Raw genomic sequence first — 19,491 nt, 5'->3', positions numbered from 1 at the left:
TCTGAAATTTCTAATCAGCTGCTTTTCATTCTGTCTAATGTCTGATAAGGAGTTTTGCATAATTCAAGGATATGCATGTTTTCGTATTAACAGGAGCTGGACCCATGAAAGATTGTACCTCTCCCATTTTGAATTGCCTACATACTTATAAGCTCTGATCAAGAAACAAAACTCTGTTTTCCTTCTGCATCTCAATTTGGGGTGGCCTGCACTAACTCCTCTCTGCTGTCCCTGGCTAGTCTACTACCTTTCAGCTTACAGAAGGGCAATGAGCTGGATTCTGAATACTTGCCGCAAAGATGTGATCTGCTTTCCTGCTTCTTCCATTTGGATTTCGCTGTGTCAAAGATCCTCTGTAATTGGAGTTTCGGGCAAATGATTCAGCATTGTCTTGAAAAATGGAAGGCAGAGGCGTTTGTTATGATATTGCAACCGGCTGTTTTGCTTTAGAGAGCTTTTCTAGAACCATCTGCTTGGAGAGGAAGCCTTTGAGGTGTTGGAAAACAGGAGGCCTATCTGTGAGCCCATTTATCCATATAGGTACTGTAAATAAACTGCAAACTGGTGTGGAAATAAGGAAATAAGGAGAACTGAACTTAAGCCTGGAAAAACGAAAAACAGGAGGAAAGCGTGATGGGTAGATTTCCCCATCCCTAGTCACAGGACACTAAGCTGAACTAGTCTGTGACTTCCTACTCGTTTTCAGAAGCTTGCTCTTATCAACCCTGGAATTCTTTTTGTGGCCCCCCCATTACTGATACATATAAATATTTTAACATGTAGCCTGTGCACAGTGTTGCCAAGCGCTTAATAAGCATTATCTTGCTGTCATCTTTGGAACAGTTCTGCGATGTGAGAATGACCCCTGCCATATTGGGGGGGGGGGAGGCTGAGTGAGAGGAAGGTCTCTTTCCTGAGGCCACCTCGGTTCATGGCAGAGGTAAGATGTGAAGCAAGGACTCCCCAATTCGTAGCTCAGTGCACCAGCTCTTAATGTTTTTTTGAGCACAGTGAGTTCAGGCACAAGCTAGAGAGGGACACAGATGACTTGGTTTCTGTCGCTTGGAGCTGGCTGGCATTTCAGGGTGTGGGGAATGACACAACATGGGCACAAAATGTATCTTGCTGGCAGCATTTCAGGACACATTTATATAGCAACTTATAACGCATGAAGTTATTTATACCAGGCCAAAGTACCACTCAATGTGGTTAACATTTTACATTCTCTTATGACCAGGTGTAAATGACTATGGATCAAATCTAATTGTCTGTGAAACCTAATGAAGGAAACAGCTGAACCCGTTTATAAGTGGCTGTTTCTAAGATTCAGAGGACATAGCAACACTTCAAACCTCAGACTAGTCCAGTGAGAAAAGACTTCATTCCCCTTTCATGAACAATGATGCTGAGACTTACCCATCCCCCACTTTGAGGGAGGTCTGGCTGAGAGAAGGTCTGTCATCTCTTGGTGGCTTCATGGCTAAAGGTAAAGGAACCCCTGACCATTAAGTCCAGTCGTGGCTGACTCTGGGGTTGCGGCGCTCATCTTACTTTATTGGCCGAGGGAGCTGGCGTACAGCCATGTGGCCGGCATGACTAAGCCGCTTTTGGAGAACCAGAGCAGCGCACGGAAACGCCATTTACCTTCCCGCAGGAGCGGTACCTATTTATCTACTTGCACTTTTGTGCTTTCGAACTGGTAGGTTGGCAGGAGCAGAGACCGAGCAACGGGAGCTCACCCCGTCGTGGGGATTCGAACCGCCAACCTTCTGATCGGCAAGTCCTAGGCTCTGTGGTTTACCCAAAGCGCCACCCGCGTCCCTTCATGGCTAAGTGGGGATTTAATCCCAGATTGACTTGTTTTAAGCCCAACACTCTAGTTAACTACACTGAACCCACACTTTTCAAGACACTGTCCAGTAATCAATCCACTAGTCTGCGCTACACATGGGCAAAGATAGGACTTCAAAAACTGCACTGGCCAAATTTGCAAAGTCCCATCTTTTTTTTTAAAAAATGCATGCCTATTTCTGCTGCAGGGTGAATCTGGCACATGTAAATAAAAGAGCAGGATAAGATTTCAGTGTACCATGGATGACTCAGAGTGAGTGGCATAATATTTTTGCTTGCTAGCCCAGACTGGGCCTATGACATTATGCTATTACCCTAAGAATCATTCAGGCAAAGACTATGCTTGCAAGAACACAACCTCACTTCTGAGCTCTAGTTGCAAACTCCTGAACCTCCATGGAACTACAAAGGTGAGAGAACATATGTTGTGTGATGATCAGGCAGTTTTCTGGTGAAATGGAACCACCTGCAGCCAAGTCCAGGCATTCCTTGAGGAGGACACCCCAAACTGCTCACAAGGGAAAATGGGACTATGTTGGTAGACCAATACAAGAACTGAGAAACTGAAGAGTCGGTGGAAGAAGACTGGAAGAAATTGAAAGACTATTTACAGAGATACTGTAAAATTAATGAATGTTAGAATGATGTTGGATTGAAATTAAGTGGTTTCTAGCTAATGATATAAAAGAATATGAAAAAAATGGTTTTTTATAAGTAAAAATTTAATGTTACAATAATTTAAGATTTAAGATCTGAGTAGAATAAAGAGGGAAAGAAACTGCTGAGCTAATAAATTGAACTGGAATACAAAAAAGGGAGTTACGAGGAGGTCCGGGAAACAAGTAAATGAAAAATAATGTGATGAAAGGATTGATTGTTTTTAACTAATTTTTATTTTGTATTTTTTCTTTTTCCTTTTTCTATTTTGTAATGTAAAAACCTTAATAAAAATTTTATATATATATATAAAACAAGAACTGACAAACTGCACTCTTGTTGCAGATGTTGGGGGACTCTACCTGCTCGTCTGTCTATCTGCAGAAGTATTCCAAGTGACTTACAACATAAAACCACAAAAGCACAATTAAAACCCACATCAACATGTTAAAACATGAAACTCCTTAATACAGCCAATTATCCACCACTAAAAAAAATCACATACAATTCATAGCATAAAAGAGTACTGTAACAATGACCAAAACAAGAAACACCCAGTCATTTTAAAATGAGCTTTGACACACAAAAAAGTTTCCCCTTGTTCTGAAAGAGTTATACAGTGGTACCACAGGTTACAGACGCTTCAGGGGCAGTGGGAGCGGCGGCAGCAGGAGGCCCCATTAGCTGAAGTGTTACCTCAGATTAAGAACAGTTTCAAGTACAGAGCGGACCTCCAGAATGAATTAAGTTCTTACCCTGAGGTACCACTGTACTTGGTTTTTAGCAAGTTGCAAAAGCCTAGCTGGCCAAAAACTAGCTGTGAGGTCACCCCTTCTGGTGGCACACGTCCACACGGATCTGCCATGCAGTCATGAACAAAAGCAACTCTGCCATAGAAGAACTCAAGTGGTCTGGGGACATATTCTGACAACACTTCTTGACCTTGGGCACATATGCCTCACCTTGGGCATCAATGGTGCCCAGATATAGAACTTGTGCCAGCATATTTGCATGGACAATGATTGGGACCTCGTTTCCATGGATTCTGCATGTATATTTTAAGAAGTAAACACCTGAACATGAAGTAGTTTGAAGTCATTGGGTCTGAAGTATTGAAACAGTTGAACTATTCTGCAAATGGAGGGGGAAAGATTTTGCTGCAGCTGTTTAAATCAGCAACTTGAAACGTGGTTCCAGAGGTGTAAGTGTTCATTATTTAGCTACTTGGATTTCTACATTTATTCTTGCTGTGGCAGCAAATAAATGTTTTGGGTGACACTTAACTGGATCTGTCTATGAGTGGAACAAACTTCCCCTCATGCTGTGGGATTTCCCCTTCCTCTGGAGCAGACTTGCACAACCTGGAAGGTTGAAAGAGGAGAAGAAAGAGGAGGTCCTGTTGCTGGAGGAGGAGTCAATCTGAACTATGTTGGAGATCAGCCTTCGAATGGAACTATTCTGCCAGAAACCTTTGCACAAAGTCACGAAGTCTGATTTCGAATCAGAAAAGTATTGCCAGCAAGACAAAATCAGGGGGGTGGGATGGGCCAAAGGGGAAAGCAGAGTCCTGCAATACACACACACACACACACACACACACACACACACACACACACTTCTGCGGTTCAGTGTGGTTCCTTAGAAGCTTACATATTTTTTCCAATAGGCCTCCCCGAAATAGGGGGTAAAGCAGCAACACCATAATATTGTGTTTGCAGATTCATGTCATGCAAAGGTAATAAATAGTGTCCACACTGGGATGTTCTGTTGCTTTTAAAATCCCATCAGGACTCCCTCTGGGATGGGACTGCAGCACCATTAAAGACAAATGCATGAAGTCAGACATTTGAATCTCTTCCAAAATAATCTTCCAATTTACTACTGTCTGTTTCCAATTTCTCCTATCTGCATATTTCCCTCAGCTACTTGGTACATCATCAACCCCTGAGAGAGAGGGGCAGGAAGATATGGCTCCTCTCTCCTTCCAGTCTGAAAACTATGAGTGATTAGGGTACTCTCCTTTGACTGTATTTTCACTCTATCTGCATAAGCAGAGTGAAAAGTCAGCCAGTTTATTTTCTGCCCTTTAAGGGCGAGACTGGGTGACTTCTTCCGGAACAACACAGACGACATTGCACAGCCCAGATCAAGAAATATACTCCTTCACCATTCAAGTTTAATGGTAAGGATCTAGGGCTCTGTGGGAGAATGACTGCTTTTTCCCATTCCCCACCAGCCCTTCTACAAAAGGGGTTTATCATTAGCATTTAATAATACCAAACACGTGTACAGTGTGTTTCAAGTGTTCAACACACTGGCCTATAGATCTATGAAAACCACAGACAAAACATCTCTGGCCACTTCCAGTGCTGTGACTGAGATGAGCTGTGAATAAGGAAGCAAGAGGCAATTAACTCAGAAGCAGTGCAGCTGCCACAGGAAATTACTTTGGGAAAATTTGCAGCATTTTACCATTGTGGGGAAAACATGGGGCACCGAGGGGTGCAGGGGGCAGCTGAACACAGTGGTCTGAACTTTGTTAGAATTTTTAAGAAGAGTCACTGTTGCCCAAAAAATTGTTGGGGGAAGTCACAGAAAACCTGTAGAAGAAATGGCTCGTGGCATGGATAGACGTATCAACGTTGCATTCCTAGCCTACTGCATTTTTGGTTTCTATGGAAGCCGCCCAGAGTGGCTGGGGAGGCCCAGCCAGACGGGCGGGGTATAAATAATAAATTATTATTATTATTATTATTATTATTATTATTATTATTATTATTACTCAAGACTTTAAATTTTACTTGGCTACAGGTCAGTATAAGCCCATTTTAGAATGAAATCAGAATGGTAGAATGTTTGAAGTCAGGCCAAGAATTTGTAAATCTGTCGATTTTATGTTTTTCTTTTTTTCTTAGTTCATTGTGAGCAATTCAAAATTTCTCAAGGAAATTGATTGATTTTGAAAGTTATAATACTTTTAAAGCTGTCTTGTGTTTTATATTATCAGACAATCCTGTAAAAAGACTTAACTTCCAGAGAGAGGTTTTGTGGTTTTCTTAGTTGCTTAGAACATTTCTGTGTATGTGGACAGATCAGGGTCCGCAACTTCAGAGACCCCCAACAGACAATAACTGAACTCTAGCTATACTTTGGACAGCCGTTCCTAAGCGGGGGATTTCCAGGCTTACTGCAAAAACTCTCCCTCTCCAAACCACTAAGCCTTTCCCTCTACTTCATACATAAATAAGCACAAGTCTTACTTGCAGTTTCAAGTGAAGTGTTGAATTTTCTCCTCAACACATGTGGCATAGACATTACCTAAAAGGAGTACAAACTTAATTAGAGTGCAAACAAGCCAATGTGTGGACCAGCATTCATCGTGGCTCTTCTACCTCAGCTTAAGCACAGCTTTCCTGAAACTTCATTCACACCTGATGGACTGTCTTGCCCATCCCACCCTAACATTTATATTATGGCGTGTGAGCACAGTTAGAGATGTTAGGAATGTTAAGCAACCTATTCTTCTCTCCTCCCCACCCCCTCATCTCTATGGGATGGTGGGTCCCAACTACGTTCAGCCTAGTCCTGTTTGCAGTTTTATAATGTTGGGTGTCAAGAGACCAACAGAAGTACTGCTAAGACCTTGGGACTCGCATTCCATAGTTAAGGAAAGGGCAGGTTTCTGCTTTGAGGTTCCTCGGGTATACTTCGAGTGGTAGGCTTCAGTTTATCTTGGTTGCTCTTAGCTTGTGTTCTGCCTTTCCTGTGTATTTATGTTTGGAGACAGCAAACAACCTGCCCTTTAGACTGTTTAAAATGTAGGAATGCCCAGCTATTCTTTCATGGGGGGGGTGTTACACAAACACCCCCCCACATGCATAAGCATGAACACCCTTATATATAATGCACTTCAAGGAGAAAGGGTCCAGCCCTGCATTCGGCAGTCCTACATATTGTGTAGTTATCCTTTTATCTTGGTTCCATATTTTTATCCTGTTTCATATTTATGTAAAGGATGTTGGGGATGGATGGGATGCTCTTAATATGGCCCCTTGCATATCCATTCCAGCAAACATCTGTTGTGATATTTTAGGCAAGATGTGGTTTTTTTTATAAAAAAAAATTCTAAAAAAATATTTTAAAAATTAAATCTACACCCTTTCTAAAAAAATTCGAAAATTCGAAGGCACTTATGATCTGAGGGCTGTCCTGGCTCCTTTTTACCCACCCTACAAAAACACAAACAGAGAGAGGTTCAAAGCCGCATGCCAATGTTCTGTTCCGAGCATAATCCCGTTTTGTCTCTTTTTCAGTTTTATTCAGTTTGCATTGTTTAATCCCCATGGTGGCCCCTAACACAGTTTTATCTCTTGGCCAGAAAATTGCTAACGGATTCTGGTCTTGCTTGCCTCTCCGTAAGGCACGTGCACTCACTTTGAAGTCACCGGCTGATGCTGCAACAGGAGTGTCTGGACTCTGATCTTCTAGAGAACTATAAGAGTTCCTGGGAGGCTGAAGGATAAACACCTTGGGGATGGAAGAAATGAAACATATTGCTCTGCTTTGCTGTAGAGCAAAAAAGAGACCAACAAGCACACCTCAACTAGAAACTGGCGGGTTATGTCAAGATGGCTCACCCCTCCCCTTTCTGCTCCCTCAGCCCCAGCCCCTGGCTGGTGTCCTGTTCAGAGAGTACCTAGCTCCTGGCTTGTGCACCTCCACCTGCTATGTGCAAAGGCAAACTAAAATGAGACATCTATATAATGTCACAAAAGGAGTGAGTGAGACTGTTCCAAGAGTATGCCCTGGTGTGTGGCGCTTGCATGCAGAGTCTGGGGCTACTCTTGTAGCCAAGGGGCTACAGGCCATGGTGGCTCTGCTCTGTCTCCAGTGTCAGAGGCAGCCTGCCTTTGAATTCAGGGATTGCAAGCAGGGAGAGGGGCTGTTGTGCTGGTGTCCGTCTTGCAGGCTTCCCATGGTCACTGTGAGAACATGAGGCTGGACTACGTGGGCCTTTGGCTTACGTCCTTTGGTGATTAAACTTAGGCAAATCTTGATTCCTACATACCGTATTTTTCGCCCTATAGGACGCACTTTTCCCCCTCCAAAAAGGAAGGGGAAATGTGTGTGCGTCCTATGGGGCGAATGCAGGCTTTCGCTGAAGCCTGGAGAGCAAGAGGGGGTGGTGCGCACCGACCCCTCTCGCTCTCCAGGCTTCAGGAAACTCTGCGCAAGCCACAGGAGCCCTCCCCCGGCTTGCGTAGCGCTGCCTCTTATCCTGAATCCCCGGCGCGCTGAGCAGTCGCATCAGGACTTTGGGTAGCTCTGTGCAAGCCGCGGGAGGGCTCCCACGGCTTGCGCAGAGCAGCCTGTTCTGGGGGCTGGGGTCGGGGGAAGCTCGGGCCTGGGGGGGGGGGGAAATAATTTTTTCCCCTTTATTCCCCCCCCCAAAAAAAAACTAGGTGCGCCTTATGGGCCAGTGCGTCCTATGGGGCGCAAAATACGGTAATATTCACAGTGCTGTGGATAAGAGCTGTAACCACCAAACAGTAGTACGTATTAGTATTATTAGTATTGTTAATATTTGTTAAAAGTTTACTTCATAGCAATTGCTTTTACTTTTGTCCACAAACCTGCTTTCTCCACCCATTCTCTTTTGCTGCCTCTTATGTCTATAGCTTCCTCCCAGAACATCTCTCAGACCAATGCAAGCACTAATGCAAAATGCATCTTAACTATGATATCCTTGACTTAACTCCTTGGTCCTTATCCCCAGCGGAAACAAAGCCTAAGTCCACGTCATGGCATATGCCTCTCCATTCTCTGCTCTTGCCTTCCTTCCCAAACCTCACTAAAGCTGAAGTGTGAACTCCTCAGGGCAGGGACCCATTTTTTGCTTATGTTGCCCTATAAAGAGCTATATAAATGAAATGATTAAGAACTCAGGTATGAAGCATAATACTGAACGTGCCTACTCTGAAACCCCACCAGGTGTAATCGGACCTACTGCCAGGAAGTATTCTTAGAATCACAACCCTAGAAAGGAACAAAGTGTTGTCCACAGGCAAAGTGTCTTCTTCATGGAAAGCCTTCCATGACTCTAAGCGCAGTCCCTGGCCACTTCCACATTTAGCCATGGGGAAACGCTAGTGTACCATTTCATTACTGCAGCTGAATTTTATTTATTACTGCAATACTAATGGTCTCCAACCTGTTTTAAACTGAACTACATTTACCAAAAGGTCTCCTTCCAGAGTTCATGAATAAGTATTCCCATTCTTTGCAAAACTCTGGTCTACTCACCTGGGTGCTTGATTTCTTCTTAGACTTTTCCACTGGTTTAACAGTCAGGCCAGCAGCACTGAGAGCAGCTATTCGAGATTCTATATCGGATACCTTGAGAGCAAAGAGCCCATGTCATTTCCCAGTGAAGGTAGTTATGGTCCAGGTAAGCAGGACGTAAAACACCAGACATTCTCAAAAGTGTGCTTCATTCAATGCGTTTTATGGGTTTCAATCTGATTCCATAGCAGTAACATGGAGGTCATGTGCTAGCAGCAGTGGTAAGACATGACAGGAAGAGACTACATTTTCATTAGAACAAATTATTACTTTTCCACCACCCCTGTATCCTCTTGAATCATCCCGTAAGGGTGTTTCAAGTGCCAAAGGGACTAGTTAAGTCTGATTTGGGCTAAGAACTTATCAACACTTGGAGACACACTACAACAAAAGTAGGCTGACTGGCAACATTTTGGGGTATATTGCTTCATATATTGTAACTTCTCACTGAATTGCAGATGTTTTATCAGGTTTTTTTAAATGTTGTACGCAACTCTGAGCTCCTTCAGGAAGGAGGGTGATCTATATTTACAAATAATAATGATTAATTTTCTGCTTTTGTTTTTGACTTCCCAAAACCAAGGATTACCTCGCTCTCTGTGTGCTGCACTTGCGCCACTGCAAAGGCCACTTTGTCTTCAAGTTCGGAGAGCTCCGAGTCGGTGGTTGTGCTGTGATAGGCGCCATGGCCTCGGTCTCTTGGCCTCTTCTCTAGCCCAGATGCTTTCCCCGCAGAAACAAACACCTGGAGCCAACAATATTAAGTCACCTTCCAGATACAGATTTTTAAAATATTATCTCCCACATTTGGAGTAATGTCTACACTCCCGTAAGCCCTATCTAGGCAAGGCTATAACAGAGCTGGAAACAGTGAAGCCCAAATGATCAAGGGGTCAACATATCTTCCTTGTGGCAAAGGGCTTAAGAATTTGGGGCTTTGGGGTTAGAAAAAGAAGATGACTAGGGGAGGGAGAAGATAGAGGTTTATCAAAGTAGGCAGAATGTGGAAAAAGTGGACAGACAAATTATTTTCTTCCTCTCATATTGGAACTTAAAAAGGTAAAGGTAAAGGGACCCCTGACCGTTAAGTCCAGTCGCAAATGACTCTGGGGTTGCGGTGCTCATCTCACTTTATTGGCCGAGGGAGCCAGCGTACAGCTTCCAGGTCATGTGGCCAGCATGACTAAGCCGCTTCTGGTGAACCAGAGCAGCACACAGAAACGCCGTTTATCTTCCTGCCGGACTGGTACCTAGTTATCTACTTGCACTTTTACGTGCTTTCGAACTGCTAGGTTGGCAGGAGCAGGGACTAAGCAACCGGAGCTCACCCTGTCACGGGGATTCGAACCGCCAACCTTCTGATCAGCAAGTCCTAGGCTCTGTGGTTTAACCCACAGCGTTAAGGTAAAGGTAAAGGTACCCCTGCCCGTACGGGCCAGTCTTGACAGACTCTGGGGTTGTGCGCCCATCTCACTCTATAGGCCGGGGGCCAGCGCTGTCCACAGACACTTTCCAGGTCACGTGGCCAGCGTGACAAAGCTGCACCTGGCGAGCCAGCGCAGCACACGGAACGCCGTTTACCTTCCCGCTAGTAAGCGGTCCCTATTTGTCTACTTGCACTTAAGGGTGCTTTCGAACTGCTAGGTTGGCAGGCGCTGGGACCGAACAACGGGAGCGCACCCCGCCACGGGGATTCGAACCGCCGACCTTTCGATCGGCAAGTCCTAGGCGCTGAGGCTTTTACCCACAGCGCCACCCACGTCCCCTACCCACAGCGTTAGGATCATCTAATTAATTTGATTAGGAGCAAATTCCGGCGAGACAAAATAAAGAGTCATTTCACGTAAGGCAGTGTTAATCCATTAAATTCATGGTTACAAGACACGGTCACCAGCTCAGACAACTGGAGAAGGGAACTGAACTGAATAATAGGGAGGTTTATCAGTGTCTCTGGGCCATGGCAATGACACTGAGCCTCCAAGCAGAGGGGCAGCCGGTGCCTGGGCAGCCACAGAAGGTGGCAACTGTGCCACATAGACCCCTGTTTGCTTTGCAACTTCTGCTCTGGCATTTCAGACACCTGCTTAGTCACCTGATGGGTCCCTTACCGGGCAGACCAACAATTTACTATATAAGGTTTTCTCTCTTTTTGGTAGTTGCAAAGTCTTTAGCATTGGCAGAGAGGGTGATAAAACAGTGGATGGTTTGAAGGTTTTCTTCTTAGCGAGATGGCAGTGTGACTGGGTGTGTGTGTGTGTGTGCCTTCATGCCAACTATTTTAAATGCTGTATTTTATTACACCCCATAATATTCTATTTACATGTCCTTATAGCTTTTTATCTACCGTATCTATTTATTTATTCCATGGGATTTATTTGTTGCTATCTACTTATTGCTTAAGATTTAAGTTGTCTTTCTTTCTTTCCCCCTCAGTTTCAAGTCAATATCCTTACTGCTTGCAGCTCAAATTTATTGCTGGTTCTGGTCTATTGATCATAATAAAAATGAATGAATGAATGAATGAATGGTGTACTTTATAACCCACCAAAGCCCTGGATTAGCTGTGCCTGACCAGTGAGCCCTGCTAATGACATGAAGGTCCTTTGCTTCTGCTTCTCACAAATATCCTATGGAAGATAGTTTCATATATAGTCGTACCTTGGTTCTCGAATTTAATCTGTTCCAGGAGACCATTTGACTCCCAAAATGGTTCAAAAACCAATACATGGCTTCCAATTGGCTGCAGGAGTTTCCTGCACTCAATCAGAAGCCATGTTGAACGTTTGGCTTCTGAAAAACGCTCGCAAACTGGAACACCCACTTCCAGGTTTGTGGCGTTCGGGAGCCAAAATGTCCGAGTACCAAGGCATTCAAGAACCAAGGTACGACTGTACATGGTTTCCAATACCTTATGGGCCAGCAAACAGGTGCACTTTGGCCTCTCACTCGCTGGATCATCACCTTGTCGTGGTATAACCCTTGTGAGTGAAGCCATCGGGAGTCTTGTACTCCCAGCAGGGTCACCCAAGGCAGTAAGCTCAAAGGGGAGGAGCTAGACAAAGAATGATCCAAGAAGTCCTCAATGGCAGAGCAGGCAGATGATAACAAGCGGTATGTTACAATGGCTATGAAGGCGGATGAAGGCCGCAGCCTATCTGCAGATAAGAAACTACCGGTCGTCGTGATTTACTCAGGCCATCGGAATAGAGCCTTACTGCAAAGACTGTGCGTTGGTCAGTGTGCACTGATCTACACACACAAAACAAATTAACGCACAGGCGTCTTCTAAAAACCCATCCCAAACCCAAACCCCAAAAAGTCCCACGGTAATCGGCAAATGGTAATGGGAGGACTGTGAAATCTGGAAGCCCCTAGTCATGAACCAACACATGGGTGGTGGATACAGATTCAGTTGCTCTGACTCAAGGAACAAGGTAGTTGAGCAGTTCGGCAGCTGTATCCATGACTGAGCAGCCCTTTTTAGGATCCACTCTGCTCACCCCGAAAAGGTGCCCTAAACATAGTCCGCCTCCCTTTTACCATGACTGGATTACCACACCCAGCGGGGTATCCACCTAGCGGTCATAAAACACAATTAAGCTGGGAAACACTGGCCTGCGAGCGCTCCAATTGGAGAACAGTCATGGACTTTGAAGACACTCAAACTCAGGACGAAAGAGAGGAAGGCACACTTGGCAAACCCTCACCGTGATCAACTCCCACACGGAAACCTATGCCCCCGTTGTGGAAGGACGTATGGATCCAGAATTGGCCTCCACAGTCACTTACGGACAAACTGTTAAGACCGTGTTCATGGAAGACAATCTTAGGGCTCGCCAAAGAAGCAGCAACACTTTGGCCTTTTTGCTTTTAACTCAGTAGGATTTGTGTGTTTGTGGTGGGGAGGATTGTATGTGTGTTTTCTTTTTAACACAACAGCTGGGAGGGAGGCATTTAATACTGTTCTCTGCAGCTTGGTCCCAATGACCCCCTGCCCTTAAGCTTTGACAAGGAAGACGACATTGGTTAAATTGTAGCTACAAGACTGGTGATTTTTGGTGTGACCATGGTGTGTGTGTCAAACCCATCTCCCTGAAGCTGTTGTTTTGAAAGAAAAAAACAATCCAGTAGCCAAGCACCCATTTTCACATAATGTGCACCACAGCCCTAAATGTAGCCTTTTGCTTTTTGCAAGACTTGGCTGGCTTGATCATGGTGAATGAGCAGTCAGGGAGCTGGCAAACTTCTTAGTGTTTATTAGCAATCCTAGAAGATCTCAGACTGGGAAATTCATCTGCAGGAGTGGGGTCTGAGCAGGTTGTGTATGTGAAAAACAGCAGCCTGGGATTTTGAAAGGGCAGAGACAGAAAGAAAGTGAAAGATTGCTGAGTTTCTTGATGGAGCTGCTGGAAAGTGCAGAAGGGAGAGTGTGAGGAGCTGTGCTGCACAAGGAGCTCCCTGGGGACCTGATGCCTGCTGAGAGAGTGCCTCCACTTGCCTCCACTTATGCTCAGCTTTCCTATCTGTGAACGAACACAAATGCTAGAGGCAGCAGAGGCTTCAGAAGAAGCCCAGCCTCTGAGCCCAAAGCAGGCTGCTTTGGAAGTATTTGGACCTTCGTCAAAGTAGCGCAGTAAGAGCCGTTCAACAGCAGACAGTGGGAGCTTGTGGACCCTCCTTCCTTAGAGGCTTTTAAGCAGGGGTTGGATGGTCAGGGATGCTTTGGCTGAGATTCCTGCATTGCAGGGGTTGGGCTAGTTGATCCCAAGGATCCCTTCCAACTCTAAGATTCTATGATTCTATGAAAGCAGTCTTATCTGAAGTGACCCTTCAGGCTACCTCTGAAGCTTCAGAACATGATGAGCTTTGAAAGTGTGGCTCTTCTTATGTCCCCGCCAGGCCAACTTAGACATTCATTACAAGCTCCCTATGGAAGGAAAATGTCACCGTTCAGGGTGAGGGTCAGGAGAGTGAGGTGGCATATCTTTGTGACTGACAGCCACTGTGTGGTTTCGGGTGGATTTAGCAGGGCTCGCCCTTCGCAAGGACACTGAAGCAACCCATCAGAAGTTGCTTCCAGAGCTCTTCTGCATGTTGAGTCTCTTAGGGGAGCCAAGCCATTTTGCTCCTAGAGGGCCCAGGGCAGCCCAGGTGGCACGGCTTGTGAGCATGTGCAGCTTTACATTTTGCACTCATCAGCATCATCCTGATTACATTACTGTAAATCATTTAGAGAACCATAGAACTGTAGGGTCATCTAGTCCAACCCACTGCAATGCAGGAACCCTGTCCCTGCATGGACTCAGAACACCAGCCTTCTGGTTAACAGCAGCTGCCTCACTCGCCCATGCGGGGCCTCAGAAGTTGACCAGGCCAGAAGCTGAATCTTATTCCGGGACTGGTGATGGGCCAGGCATCTTCCACTGCACCTGAAGGCTAGCTTAGCAGGGGACCCGGCAGGAAGAGTGGCTGGGGGAACTCTGAACGCTCCTCTCCCCTCAGTATCTGCCACACAAGAGGCCCCTTCACTCTGCCCAATGGTAGGTCTGGTGCTGGTCACACAGAAAATTCCTGGCTGAGATGAGATTGAAATTGGGGGTGCAAAATATGGCACTACACTAGACAGCCACCTTTTCTGCTTGCATTACTCTATGGATAAGAATTTCCCCCACAAACCTCTTCATATTGCCACCAGTTTCAGCAGATATTAGTGGCCAGTAAATTGGTATGGCTATAACTCGTGGCACCTTCATGTGATCCTTTCCTAGTTTATAATCCCCATTTACATATTGATAAGGTGAAAGACAAAACTCGTGTCCATTATTTGTGCACAGACTCAACAGCCTTATTTCATTTATCCGATTCATAGGTTTCTTTCAAGTCCTTGATAGGTTAGAGGCAACTCCTCCTACCTCTTTCTCAAGATCCAAGAACAGAGCCCTCTTCCTGATGCCTTTATCCCTTCAATGAGTCATGCAGGGCTCTTTCTTGGGCGTTAATGGCTCTTAAGCGCTTGGGCTGTGATGCCACACAAAGCCTTAGCCAGTGACCTCTGCAACCTCTATGCTCAGCCAAAGAGAGGCATTTTAACCCCTGTGCTGTGCAGTGGAAATGGGGGAATGAGAGGCAAGAGCAGACAGGCAAGGAGCGGGAACGTATGTCGATCTTTAATTAAAGGGTCCTCATTGTCCCCGCAGGGCTCTTAGCTGCAAGAGGAACTGTCCACGTAATGCTTTGATTGGGATAATGCTTCACTCAAGGCAGCTGTGACAAAGGCAGCACCTCAGTATGCAAGTGAAGAGCTCCCATTAGAGACACGAGAACCTCTTCATGCTGGGGAGCATCTGTGCCCAATGGGAAGAATTTTTATGAGGGGCAACTTCTCTTTTCTGCTCAGGACAATGCCAGGTGGGCTGAGAGGAAACCAGATCATTATGGAGATAGAGGACTGCAGAGGGGTGGGGAAATAGGATGTATACCATGTGAATTCACACATTTGAAATACATATTCAGCATTCAAATCTTGACTTTCTACATGCACCATCATCACCATCTGCATATTAAATGGACATTTCAGTGATTGCACTGCAAGTTTCATGCTGACTGAGTTTAGAATTGAGGAATATGAGCACCCCACCCCCAGTCAAAAAATATTCAAATTAAGATGATTTCAGATTTAGGAAGCCCAGGGCAAGGTAGTCATCTCTGCTGCCTTGAATTCAATACTGAAGCCACCATCATATTCATGTTCAGAATGTCACTTCTGAATTGCAACTAGCATTGTGAAGGATTACTTACTCGCTGGAGGTCTCCACTGTGCTGTCCCCACCCCACCCCACCCCCAGGTAAAATATGGTCTCTCTCATTAAACAATGTTTTTGTAGCCATCTTGAGTTCCACAGGTCATTAGCCCATGAGACTCTGCCTATCTAATAAGGCTCATGTTTCCAGGGCTGGCTGGCCCATGAGGCAGACGGAAGCAGCCACCTGGGGTGGTGGAATCCCTTGGGGGTGCCACTCCACACGTGTTCCCCACCCCCCGCTCCTGCTGCTACCAGCATTGAGTGATGACAGCTTCGGGGAACAGCCACTGCCAGCTGTGTGACTCCAGGAAATGAAGCAGCAATAGTGGCACCTTCTCATTTCACCTCAGGTAGCGAAATAGAACAGGCTGCCCTGTTTCCCCAAAGGTGGATGGCAGAGCTGTCACGGGGTGCTGCTCTCTCAGAAGAAAGGAACACAAGGAACTGCCCTGTGTCAGCCCATTGCTCTATCTACCTCAACACTGACTGCACCAACCAGCTGCAGCAGGGCTCTTCCTAGTCTTAGCTGAGCTGGAGCAGAGCCAGCCCGCCCATGAGGGGAGGTGAAGCACCTGCCTCAGGCAGTGGAAGTGCAGGAGGCAGGACCCCACCCACGTGTCCTGATGCCAGAATGCCTTGTGCCAGAATACCCCAGTCCTTGCTGACTTCAGCAACAGGGCATGGGAATGATGGAGCGAGGGGCAGCACATTTCCATTTTGCATCAGGCAGTAAAACATGATTTTGCCTGACTTGGAGATACTGAAGATGGAACTCAGGACCTTCTGCCTGCGAAGCTTGTGCTCTGCCACTGAGAGACAGCTCTTCTTGCAGGGAAGGCACCTGGAGTGGCAGACATGCCCAGTGGCTCTTGCCCAGCTGCATGGCTCGTGGCGGACAGTGCTTCCCCAAGTGAAGCCTATTTTATCAGTCCCTTTCCTTTCAAGCCCCTTTCCTCCCCAACCTCACCAACTTGGGCAGACACCAACAGGAACACCAGAAAGTAGAGTTGCCACTTTTTAATCTGGCAGATTATAAACAATGCAGCCACCAAGCATATCAGTTCAGCAAAATGACTAGATCACAGAGCTCATCAAGCACAGTCAGATGAATAGAGATATATGGCAGTGCTTAAGGATGAAGCTGGATGATGCGTTACTACTGCCCAGGGGTCCTTGTCATTGTGCATAATGCAGTTTTCACTGCCAGGGCAGCAAAACAATATAGATACCGTACATTGGACATTTCTCCTTAATTGTGTACTTTTGAAATTGAAACATCACACAGATCAGCCACACACCGAACATAGTCCAGATGTATCCATAAGCTTTCTGCTTGTCCTGGAGTGCTCCCAAGAGAAGATCAGACTGTAACTGTTATGAAGGGGTGACTCTCTCACAGAGAGGGGGGTTGCCAAAGAGAGAGCTGGGCTGGCCGTGCACCCGTACATTGCCTAGCACGGCAGGCGTGGGCATTTGCCCTCCTTCGAGTGGGGCTGCAGAGGGTTCAGGGCTGAGTGATGGGGGTGAAGGCCTGCAGGCACCCTGTGTGCAGTGGAAATGATGGGGCTCTGAAAGCAAACCCTTCGCCTACATTTCCCCCACCCATTAGCATGTAGGCCACTGTGGGAAATTTCCTGACAGGAATGGGACTGGGGTTACCAGTCCAAGTATCCACTAACAGAAAACTTGACTCTGTGTGCCCCTCTCTGCAGAGGATTATGGGACTGGCGGTCCTAGTCCCAAGCCCAAATGTTGTCAGGATTGTACAGTGGTGCTTCACAAGACGAAATTAATTCGTTCCGTGAGTTTTTTCGTCTTGCGATTTTTTTTGTCTTGCGAAGCACAGTTTCGGAAAAGTTTTGGAAATGCTTCAAAAATCACCAAAGTCTTCAAAAACCTCAAAAAAGGCTACCACACCGCGTTCTATGAGTTGCTCCTCGAAGTCAAGTCGCAACTGTATTAACGGTGTTAAGAAAAAGGAAACAAACTTGCAAGATGTTTCCGTCTTGCAAAGCAAGCCCATAGGGAAAATCGTCTTGCGAAGCAGCTCAAAAAACCAAAAACCCTTTCGTCTTGCGAGTTTTTTGTCTTGCGAGGCATTCGTCTTGCGAGGTACCACTGTATGTGCATTATCACATGGACCTGTACAAAGGATGTGCAACCTCAATTGTGCATGATTACATTGGCCCAAAGCCTCCCTAATTTAGGTCTGCACAGGGCTGCCATACATCCAGGACCTCCTGGACATAGCCAGAATTTGGCTGTGTCCAGGCAGAAATAGCTGATATGTCTGGGAAGTGTAGATTATTTAGGTCAGTTTTCTTTAAAAAGGTAAAGGTAAAGGTACCCCTGCCCATACGGGCCAGTCTTGACAGACTCTAGGGTTGTGCGCCCATCTCACTCTATAGGCCGGGGGCCAGTGCTGTCCGCAGACACTTCCGGGTCACGTGGCCAGCGTGACAAGCTGCATCTGGCGAGCCAGCGCAGCACACGGAACGCCGTTTACCTTCCCACTAGTAAGCGGTCCCTATTTATCTACTTGCACCCAGGGGTGCTTTCGAACTGCTAGGTTGGCAGGCGCTGGGACCGAACAACGGGAGCGCACCCCGCCGCGGGGATTCGAACCGCCAACCTTTCGATCGGCAAGTCCTAGGCGCTGAGGCTTTAACCCACAGCGCCACCCGTGTCAGTTTTCTTTAAAATAGCTCAAAAACTTTTTCTCCTTTGAGATATTCCAAAAAAGCTCAACAAGTTTTGTGTCCAGATTTTCACTTTTTGAAATATGGCAATCCTAGGTCTGCATCATCTCTAAAGACTTCCTTCTTGAGAATGGAGGGGCAGCATGAACGGGGGGCAGGGGAGGGGGCTGGCAAGAGGCTGACCAAACTTGCTAAATAACTAGGGCTGATGCCCGGAATACTAAACATGCTACCTAAAGCTAAATATCTGTGGGATGGCTGGAGAAAGGCCAAGTTGGGAGATGAGGATTTCCCAGGGAACAGCCCTGCTGATGCTTGTGCATGGCAATTAGTGGGCAGAAACTACATCGACCTGCCCCCATTTCGGAGGTCAACCTCAGGGTTGGGACCAAGGGCAAAACGAGAAACAGCATCTCAGCAGGCATGTCTGCGCTACATGATGAGTGCTAATTTGATATATGACTGCTGAACAACTAATGTATGCACAGAAAGCAATTAAAATTAGTGTAGGCAACACTGAATATTAGGACTTTTAATTGGTGGTGTAATCATATTTTTTAGATCTGATGCGTTCAACAGTGTATTGATGTGGCGTTTGCCTATGAAGTTTGTATGTATTCATTTGAAGTTTGTCAACAGTGATTCGTGAGCACATTTCTTATTTGTACAACTGTTTTTTATGTACTTTGCTTGACTAACGTTTCCTAAGCAGCTTTGCAATATTTCCACTTCGTAAGTCTGGACGAATATAAAAAGGCTAGAGTGGTCCGTCTTTAGAGCCATCTCAATGAAACCCAGCTTTGAATGACAATGCTTCACACGGCATGCGGATTTCAGGATTGTGGCTGCTGCACATTCAAAAAAAGATGCCTTTGATGGTAATAAAGTCTGAAATGAATGCAATGGAACACTGATCCAGATCTTGAAGTCCAGCTTGTTACTGCAGTGTGCAGGGTCTCTGTAGGAGACGAATGATCATGTATAACAATGGCTATATACATGTGAAACTCAGTGAAATCTGTACCTGGTATTACAATGGCCGAGAAATTGTAAACAGCAGGTTAATTGCTGCTGGGTATTTAATGACTGCCAGCAAAGTCACTGCTTGCATTTGTCATTCAATATTGCAAAAACGTTGT

At 45.9% G+C, this 19,491-nt stretch overlaps 1 protein-coding gene across 6 annotated transcripts in view; it reads right to left on the bottom strand.

The window, feature by feature from the left end:
• Positions 1–19,491, bottom strand: part of MLPH (melanophilin) — a 79,074-nt gene that overhangs the window by 3,581 nt on the left and 56,002 nt on the right. For 5 of the 6 annotated variants that reach the window (XM_077918713.1, XM_077918715.1, XM_077918723.1 and 2 more), the window contains 5 exons: positions 9,440–9,595; positions 8,812–8,904; positions 6,943–7,035; positions 5,769–5,826; positions 293–390 (listed from right to left, as the gene is read on the bottom strand). In XM_077918713.1, the coding sequence (XP_077774839.1) occupies positions 293–390; positions 5,769–5,826; positions 6,943–7,035; positions 8,812–8,904; positions 9,440–9,595 (498 nt within the window). The remainder of the gene's footprint in view (positions 1–292; positions 391–5,768; positions 5,827–6,942; positions 7,036–8,811; positions 8,905–9,439; positions 9,596–19,491) is intronic. The other variant, XM_077918717.1, reaches the window with a different exon arrangement.

Source organism: Podarcis muralis, chromosome 1, assembly GCF_964188315.1.
Source record: "Podarcis muralis chromosome 1, rPodMur119.hap1.1, whole genome shotgun sequence".
NCBI classification, from domain to species: domain Eukaryota; kingdom Metazoa; phylum Chordata; class Lepidosauria; order Squamata; family Lacertidae; genus Podarcis; species Podarcis muralis.
The sequence above is the reverse complement of the archived record's forward strand: the minus strand, read 5'-3'. Positions and strand labels throughout refer to the sequence as shown.